Raw genomic sequence first — 10,459 nt, 5'->3', positions numbered from 1 at the left:
ACACAGCTCCATATTAAAATCTAATTCGGTCTGAGGAGAAAGAAACTAAATGATTTCGTTTGATTTTACTTAATACTTTCAATTTCATACCGCATTCTAAACCCCTCATAGCTTGGCCTGGAATCATCCTTTAAGTGACATATTATTCTTTAGTCGCGTATAACATCATTAATCTCCAAACCAAAGTAGCTTATACATTTTAATAAGGCACAGAACATTTAGATGTGGTTTGAGTAAACAGGTATGTTGACTCAAAATTCAAAATTAGCTCAGTGTTAGAATGAAGAGAGTTGAGTTAGTGATTCGCGTGATGAGATTACATTATAGCGGTTTGGAACGTCTTTGGGTGGTTTACGTTTGATGCTATCAGTACAATAGTCATACATCACCCGTGCGATGTCATGGCGGTGATAGACGGAGAAATTATGTAGATTTAAGAATGAAATGTTTCACAGGAGAAATGCATAACAGGAGAGATAGGAGATGCTGGGTGAGATTATGTAGGGGGATACTAGGTCCGCCGTCACAAAGCCGTTCTGGGACCGCTTTCTACCTTAGTGTATAGTAGGTGTTGAGTCGGACTAGTATTGGACTTGCTTTAAAGAAAAGCGACCTTTGTGACCTCTCTCTCTCTCTCCCCCCCCCCCTCTCTCTCTCTCTCTCTCTCACACACACATATAGTGATTCTTGTAGTAATGTGGATTCAATTGTCAATAAACAACAAACATAATATATATTTAGAGTCCTTTGACTTTTACTGTTTTATCTTATATACAAATCGTAACAATATTTTAAACATTTCACAATAAAATAATTTACAAAACAATTAAAATGCTCTGTTTAAAGCATCTTGTTTGAACAAAACTGGATATCATTTCCTATGTTAACATGGACATTCACAAGAAATGTCAGCTAGACAATCGAGCCAGTTCATATCAGCACTGAATGACGCTGTAAGTACCTTCGTCGGGTCACCAGTTGAAGATGCACGTGCATTGCGCCTGTGGTTAACATAGACACACCTTCTTATGAATAAATATAGCACATTTGGAATATCGTAAATAATGACGATCAGTTCGTATACACCGAGCCATGCATGGGGTTAAAAAGTCCAAACGGCGAGACAACACTCTGGCCGCCCATACCGGAATAATTTAACAGGGAACCGTAGATGCTGCTTGACGCGGGGATAGCGACCCCGAATACAGGAGGTAGCATAGGTTTACTAGCAAACCTCATCTTCTCAAGTTCAGCTTCCTGGAGCCTTTTAGCCTTGGCTCTGCGGTTCTGGAACCAGATCTTTACTTGAGTTTCGGTTAGGTTCAAAGAGGCTGAAAATTCGGCTCGTTCTGCTATGGAGAGGTACTGTTTTTGTCGGAACTTCCTCTCCAGTGCGAGAAGCTGGGCTGTGGTGAACGGTGTCCTTGGTTTTCGGTTGGGCTTGTGTTTCCTCAATGTCATCACTTTTGGAGGTGTGATAGGGGGGTGAGATACATGCTCTGAAAAAGAAAAAAGGAGACATAAGTAAATGATATTTTGTTATGAAATCATAAAATTTACATTTTATTATTCAGAAAAATATGTTCAGTGACATAAATCAGATTTTGATAAAAACACATTTCAATACTGGAACTGTTTCAGGTTCTAATGTTGTAAAGTATTAACAAAATAGAATAGAAATACACAAAAACAACTAGATTTGAAATCTGAAATAAGATATGATATTTTAAATTTTTTAAAGATCCACACTATTCTTTAAAATATATGACAAGAAATGCTACATAATAAATCCCCAGAATAACTCAAGCTTAACATTAAAACAGATCGCTTTTTGATGTTATGAATCTTTCATAGAATCAATCGGATTATGAGTAAATATCTAGCGGACGGCTCATAAGTTGTTTGCTCCCGTCTTTTGTCTTTTATCTACACTTCTCCAAAAGAAATACCCACGCCGCAAGCTAGGCGCCCCCTGACGAAAACAATCAGAAATCACAAGGCGCAATAAAGAGAGAACGCCAAAGGTATTTAAGTAAATTAGTTGTGTGACAGATGTTATCAATTTAAGGAAAATATAAAAAGACAAACAGGAAATTTACTGGAGAGAGGCAAATGATGAGTCTGGAGCATTGTTGGCAGAAACAGTTCCAACTCAAGGTTTTAAAAAAATGTAGGGACTTGCCCGGTACCCTGAGTGGCGCCGTTGCTGACTTTGCAAAGCTGTTTGTCATTTCAGCGTTATTTACTAATTATTGTACATATATTTGGGTATTGTCCTAAACACACATTTAACAATAATCTTTGAACAGTTTGTTTTAACTACTGACAATAAAATCTCTGGAACATACGTATTAATTTTGTACGACCAAATCTCAGATATTTCTAGATTGAAAAATTGATATATTTGAAACAGTGTCCGTATAAGCTCACAAATGGGAGATGTGAAATAGCAGTTCTCATAATTTATAACACAACCCAGTAGAGAAATCGATACTGTTCATAAGAAATATCATCTGCTTATTTAAATAATTCGAGTATTATGAGGGAGCTGTGATTTTTTAAAATAAAGTCTGTACATGTCAGCTTGTGACAAATTCGGGTCTTTTCATATACCTTGTAGGAGTTTTCAGCATAGTAGAAGAAAGAAAATAAGATGAAATAATTTCTAGAAAATACGCATTCGTTTATCAGTAGCATTATCACTATCTAATATCATTTACATTTTTAAAATTGGTTTTCGGGGTAAAAGATAAGTTTGAATTTTCAAATAATAGAATTGCGTGTTTCTAAAACAAATGTGTAAGAACAAGCATTAATAAACGGTACTTACTTGGTGTGAAAGCGCCTGGTTTCAGGGGCCACGGTAGTTTTGTAACACATTCTGTGGCCCACACGGGGGAGATGGGGTTGGGGTGGCGGTCGGCAGTTGGAGAGGTGTTCTCCTTCGACGGGGTGGGCCCGGCGCGATTCAATATACAGTCCATTCCAAACGGGTTGAGAGATTTGGGAGAAGTTTGAACTGCACTTGCCCGTACTGGCGAAGCTTCCTCATCGCTACCCGAACTGTAGTCAGATTTCTTCTCCCCAGAAGAACGTATCAAAGATTCAACACCAAAAGTCAATTTCACTGAAGCGTCCGACTTAGTGTTGTCAATTTCATATGAAATGTCTTTCACATCCGAGGGACTCGGAGTCTGTCGCTCGCATTCACTGTCTGAGGATACATCTGCCATGATTAACTTCTCTCTGACCAGTACAAACAAAATTGACCACAACCGATGACAATTGCACACTTTTCTCCAAGTTGTCAACGTCTATTTTTCAACGAGTAATGTCTATTACAAATCTCCTGTAGTGTTTATATCGCATGCCGCTCGAGCTCGGATATGACGTCACCGCGGGCCGCCGGCATCTGATTGGTCGACGCAAATGAATTGATAGCTGTAAATGGCCATCGCCAAACGAGTGCTGATTGCTTCTCAATGAATAGACTGACAGCAAGTGACGGGTGATAGGGCCGCGATTAATTAACAAATGAACACTGTCAGATACACCGCGGATCGCTGACTCGCTTTGCTAATGACATTAACTGGAAACCTTTGAACAAAGTAAACCGGCAGTCCTCTTTAGACGGGCGCTAGCTCATCTATCAAGCACCATTACAAATTAAAGTTTATGGAGGCCCGAGTCTCAGTAGACGCTAAATGATGACCCCTAATGACAGACAGGCGCCAGAAAGGGGTAGCAAAGGGGTATTCAGGGTGTGGGGATGGGCGACCAGTGGTACACGCGGTTCAATCACAGATATATTATTTCAAAAGGTACAATTAGAGTCAATATTTACAGTTTGGAGTGGAATTAGGGCTCGTAAAAACCCGGCAAATTGCAATTATTCTGACCATAGTGCAAATTTAAATGTTTTTATTTTTTTACACTTGTGCCTTTATACATTTGTTGATCTGCTTTTTCCGGTCGATTGAAATTCTTGAAACTGAAATTTATCTGATAATTTGATACGATTGTTTACCAAACACCGAGTGTGTACACATTGAAACGGTATTAAGACGACTTGACAAGTTTATTGATATCTGTTCGCCATTCACATTCTGCTCTTTGAATTCCAAGAGACTACAATTACGTTGTCTTTGGGGATAATATATATTAGCTTAACTTGATTAATTTAAATAAAGATAAGATAAATTTGACTAACCCCAGCCACTAAACGGTCGGAGTATAAACATCTACATTTTCTTAATAAACACGAAGCGTAAAACTTGAGTCGGCTGTAAATTCCTTTCTGATGAAAAGGATTTATTTTAACAAAAGCAAAAAAAAAGAAAAGAAAGAATACAAATATGGGACTATACTGACTTAAACCACTCAACATTATATACGTATGACAACCTTCTTATGAAACATTAAATGTTGAACGGGGCAGATTTGGATAGATGTTTCAGTAAAAAACCAATTAGATTATAATAATTGTCAAACAACACAAATAATTGGCAACTCTATGCTTTATGTTTGGAAATAACAAACATAGAAATTCGGAATACAGAACATAGTATATGATGAGTAATATTGGCACGATTCAACCTTTTATGCACAAGATTCAGTCATGTATTCACGATTCAATATTTTTTACACTTTTTTTACACTTGCAGCATTTCTATATAACAACGTTTTTGTAAATTTTTTGTTCATTTAGAATACAAATGTTGTTGTGAGAAAGTTGCATCAAGACACAATTAGCCTTTCGGTACAGTCAAATGACATTTTACAGCTGTAATTATTTTCAAATTATCACTTTGTAAATGTTTACAATTCTTCACTCCTTTTTTTCAAAGGGAAACTCGTACACACTGGTTGTAAACCAGTCATAAAATCGGTTAAGGTAACTTCAGTTTAATGCGTTTACAACCACCTCGAGACGAGTTAAGTATTGTAAGTTTATTTATTGTTAAGCGAGGCATAGCTCTGAGTCTTACTATTAAAAGAGACATGTTTTACGATCCCTAATTGTGTACACAACAATAATTTAAGGATTACAATGTTGTTAGCGGGTAATAATGAAAACACTAATCACTCGCCAACAAAGTGCAAACGCAATTGGATGGTCCCAAATCTGTTTATATAGATGAACAAAGAGACGCCCGTCTCCCCGCGCTCCTCCCTTCCTTCTGACCCCCGACGCTCCTGCGCACAGTTGACGCTTCCCAATTCTCGCCCCCGGGGGGTGAACTGAGATAAAAGGAAGCGCTGATTTTATCATTGGGGTATAAAGGGGGCAAAATTGATATTGTAATTAAAGCAATCATGAATCTAATTAGAGATGTCTCGTCCATAATGATTCGGGATATTAGTTGTTTTCGGTAATCAACGTCTCGCCTGTTACTGAGGAAACACATCCACGCAGTCATGTTTATGTATCAGTTTTGTCTGAAAATCAACTGATTATAAACACTGATAAAAGACCTTAGATTCAAGCGGTGTGTTTGAAATTCAAATTAGGGAGATGGCTTATTCTGATGGAGAACTAAAGAGTGATTATTCAATGGAAACATGAATGTATTTTACGTTGAGACCGTTATGTTCATACTGATACAAGCAAACTCCGTACGTATAGGATTTTTAAACATTGATTTTGCTGTGAAAACTATGTCAAGATCTGTATGCACCAGAGTTCCCTATCTGCCTTTGCAAAATTTATATGTGGTATTGCACCTTTAAGAATCGAAACTGGGGAATATGTAAACATAAAGGTTGAAGGTATGGCTTTTATAGCTGTAATGATCATATTGAAGATGAAGAAAATGTTTAATCGCAATGTCCGAAATGCAATTATCTTTTATTTTCCTCATTGACGAGAATCACGGCTAAAATGTCCAATTTTTCCAACCCGTCAAATGATGGGATGTTGCGTGTCCTTTTCTAACATGAGGCATACTCCACTGCCGAAACCTGCTTTTTAATATAGCAATGCATAAAGCATTTCTTATATGGATAAAACATTTTTATCTGTATATATCATTCCGTTTTGTTTCGTCTTTCATAACTGTATGTGAGTGGCGTTGTATTATTAGTTTAATGTATAAACTCCTATTTTATGCATGTTTTTATGATGTACAGCGATGAGAGGAAAATAAAATATCTGTCTGTGATAAACTTTGTCCATAGTTCATAGCTACTGTAAAAACAACCACCCCAGTATAACTGACAATAATATTTTATCGAAGAAAATTGTACTTTACGACCTTTGTTTACAAAAAAATAAAACGTTATAAATTCTAAATAATCAATGCACGTATATTAAATATGTGGGTCTCCAAGGTAAGAGACCAAGTTGTTTCTATTTCCTTTATGTCAGCTAAACAGGAGACGCAACATAAAACATGCTAGATTTACTTGTCTTGGTATAAAGAACATAACTCTCACCCTCTCAACAGAGTTAATCCCGCCGATAAATTTATAGTACAAACCACATGCTAACAAGGACTTTAATAATTTTATGAACAATGGCAACAAATCCAAAATGGGAGAAAAAAGCCCTAAGAGGCAGACAACGGCCCGCCAACCCACCATTAGCGAACATGGTGTCGGCCCAGGGGAAAGTTCTCTGCATGGCTCATTTAAACCAATCGCTTGCTTTTCTGGGCAATTGCACATGGAGTGTCCCTGGAAATCACAAAGAGAACATGTACAACAGAAGCCCGGAAATCTACAAGTTGATAGGAGAAATGTACATGAAATTGACAACACTTCCCGGATAATTGCCACACCTAATAATGCAATGAACCATACCTGACAGGTAATCGAGGCAAGTGAACGTAAAAATATACACTTTTCAAAATACCGTGACCATGAGGCATATGGACACAATCACCCTTGTATAATGTCCGACACTTGACGTTTTACCAAGTACTGAAAACAAAATATCATGATGGCTATTTGCACATTTATTCCACATCTACTGACTGGGTGATCAAAGACAGTACACAGCCGACGGGGCCTTAAATGAAAACAACTATAACGAAATGAAACAGCCCCATAACTAAACCCTAAATCCGAGACATATCCTCAACGTAATAGATTCCCGAAGGGTAAATGGACAATCTGATAAAGAAATGAACCGTGGGTCTGTTGCAATGGAGACTAGTGTGAGTAGAACCAAGAAGGCTGTAAATGGGCCCGGCGTTATCTGGAAACCTGGTATAATCCCATGGGGCAGATCTACACCCTGATTGCCAAATTGCCCATGTGAGCATTGCAAATCGCGCAATGATGGCTCTTTGAATCAGGATCTGGTCCCGTCTCGGGGGATCTCCATCCTCTCTAAGTACAACCTGTGGGGACTTAGGGATGAGCAAGAATACCCCAATGGATTGAGGGGATTAATTATTTTGTTTGGTAATTAGAATTATGCCTTTTAATTAGGAGCCGGCGTCTTTGAGTGTAATTACTGAGCTGTGAACGTGACGCAAGCCGTTTGAAATTTTGATGAGCTTAAATGGGCAGTGAAACTGTTTCAAGATTTTAGATCTGATTTGTGAAATCTTCTGCTTATTGCTATATATCCCACGGCGAAGGTCGTCAGAGATAAACGTTTAATGGAATTATTCTCCCATTCATCGGGATGCTGATGAGAAGAGTGAGCCAAGCAATGGGATATTCAAGATTCTGCAATACAACAGTCACCATCGTATTAAGACAAATAATCTCAATCGTACAGAAGTCTCTCCCAAAGTTATTTTATGACAGAAAAGCTTGCTGAATTGTGTTTTATTATTCTGAAAACACCTATCTCAATTCGTCTGCGTTAGTAGCCAAATGAATGCTCACCCCTCCACACACGCACACACACGCACACACACGCACACACACGCACACACACACACACACACACACACACACACACACACACACACACACACACACACACACACACACACACACAGACACACACAGACACACACACAGACACACACACACACACACACACACACAATCACACACACACACACACACACACACACACACATAACGGGTTCTACTACCTTCACTGTGTCAGTGTTGTATATATTCAAACACAACAACTCATAGCGAACAGTTAATGTTTCCGGAAAAGAATTGTTATAATCACATCCTCGACCAACAGGAGTTACTGACTGATTATTCCGACCCTCGACATGCTAGATGCAGTCTCCCACGGACACGGACAGTCTCTCAACACCCCCTTTCCCTGTATCCCCCAGTTGCAAGCATCGCCTACACGCTCCGCATTCCAAGTAACCATAACTCAAGACTAAACCCCGCTTCCACCATAGACGACAAGCATACTAGCAAACAACCTTGTCGCATACCACATGTAAATGGGAATAAATCGATGCTAACTAACTGCCATCAACGGCATTGGTCTTTTCACGCAGAAATTTAGTTGCTCCACAGTTTGCATTGGGGACATCACATAATATGAAACAGGATGGGAGGAAGAAATAATAGAGAAAATGTAACTGAGACTTTTATAGATAGTAACTGGTCTGCATAATTCAACACCTAAATTTATGGTTTTAGGCGGAATTTGGCAGGGAACCCATGAAAATTTAAGTATTTAAACGGATGATCTCCTTCTGGCATAAATTAACGAATTTTAACGGTCCAACAACGTTATCTCATATTTAATATCATTATTTGATACAAGATTATGATGTAAATACAAAATCGTTTGATTGGATAGCAACAGTTAAGAAATACTAACATAAGTCGGACTGTCAGAAGTATTCATAAACCCGTCTATTTGCTCAAATAGCTGGTTTCAAAGGTCGAGAATTCTAAAAGACCAATTTATTCAACAGTTACGAGAATGTACCTTATGAAGTTCCGAAGGTTTATATTACCAACACTTTAAATTCGAAAATTTCCTATTACTTCCAAAACATATTTACTTTACCGATTATAATATTTTATTTCCGAATCATCATTTGGCATTGAAACCGGCCGATGGCGAGGGTTAGTGAGAGAGAACCGTGTCTGTACACTCTGCACTTCAACTGCTGTTGGAGACGAGTTTTCAGAGAAATAAACTGCACTGAACTGACAGAATCCTTATATCAATTCTCCACTTGTCTTGGGGTTACGATGTTTCACTATAAAAAAATCCCTACGAGTGAGTGAGTTGGGTTTAATGCCTTTTTGACAAGTGCTTTAGTTAATGGAACACCCTGATATGGTCATAGTTTGTCGGAAGAGAACAAAGATGTCGGGTGCACATGATAGCCATACGTTTATGAATACGTGTATCGCACACATCGTAGCAAATCGCTGTGCCCGAATCCGATTATCGTGGTTTAGAATCCCAGATGCACCACCATGATTATATATCCTGGTATGTCAGCACTGTAACCATTAGTTTACCAAAGTGCGTCCTCCACCTGCGCCATTGTTGTCTCCTCCGAATCAGGCTGACGTACCGTGGTGGAACTAAACTAATGTTAAACTCAACTCAGCTACAACAAAGTGGCGACCCAGTCGTCATGAAATAGGACTAAAACTGGTTCGTCTGTGGGAGAGGGAAGGCATTGGATCTACGAGGACACTACATGAACGTGAGGCTGCACGGTGTCGAGATCTAGAGAGCCTGGATGCTGCTGGTGCGGTACGCTACGCATCTCTGTTTAGTATATACATCTGACAAGCTGACAGCTTTATGGTTTGCTAGACCAACACTGTGTTATCTGTATCATTAGTGTGGTCAGCACATGCCTGACATGGCGGTCAGAGTGTGGAAGATGGACACCAGACCACTGGTCAAGTGGTCAGCCAAATGATTAGTCTCTGGTTAGGTTACACATGCTAACTAGGTGGCGATTAAATCGTCTTGACGGCCAATACCAGAGAACGAACAGCAGGTGGATGGACCAGGGAAATAAAGCATGCAGATACAACGCTGGGAGAGTAATGCAATGTTTGCTTATGTTGGGCAATATCAGCCTCCTGGCTCGACACCGATGGTGCTGCATGGAACGGTATCTAACCAACAGATGCTATCTGACCGTAAACAATATTTTCATAACTTCGTGATGTGATGCATTAAACAAACCAACATATTTGTTTTTTTGCATGTTGAGTTTTGTCGATATTGTTACATGCAGTATATAGGTACGTTCAACTATCGTCATCTCAATATTTTAATATGTGTATATAGGTACGTTCAACTATCGTTATCTCGATATTTTAATATGTGTATATTGGTACGTTCAACTCTCGTTATCTCGATATTTTAATATGTGTATAGAGGTGCGGTCAACTATCGTTATCTCGATATTTTAATGTGTATATAGGTACGGGCACTATCTTTATCTGGATATTTTAATATGTGTATATAGGTATGGTCAACTATCGTTATCTCGATATTTTGATATGTGTATATAGGTATGGTCAACTATCGTTATATCGATATTTT

General features: G+C 38.7%; 1 protein-coding gene across 1 annotated transcript; it reads right to left on the bottom strand.

The window, feature by feature from the left end:
• Positions 1–928: 928 nt before the first annotated feature.
• LOC139453121 (homeobox protein MSX-3-like) lies at positions 929–3,307 on the bottom strand. Its single transcript, XM_071234749.1, has 2 exons — positions 2,831–3,307; positions 929–1,499 (listed from the first exon to the last, which is right to left on the bottom strand). Exons 1-2 carry the CDS (start codon positions 3,231–3,233, stop codon positions 1,072–1,074), a joined length of 831 nt encoding a protein of 276 aa, XP_071090850.1. The 5' UTR covers positions 3,234–3,307; the 3' UTR covers positions 929–1,071.
• Positions 3,308–10,459: the final 7,152 nt, after the last annotated feature.

Source organism: Haliotis cracherodii, unplaced genomic scaffold, assembly GCF_022045235.1.
Source record: "Haliotis cracherodii isolate W230 unplaced genomic scaffold, xgHalCrac1.p SCAF_9, whole genome shotgun sequence".
Lineage (NCBI taxonomy): Eukaryota > Metazoa > Mollusca > Gastropoda > Lepetellida > Haliotidae > Haliotis > Haliotis cracherodii.
The sequence above is the reverse complement of the archived record's forward strand: the minus strand, read 5'-3'. Positions and strand labels throughout refer to the sequence as shown.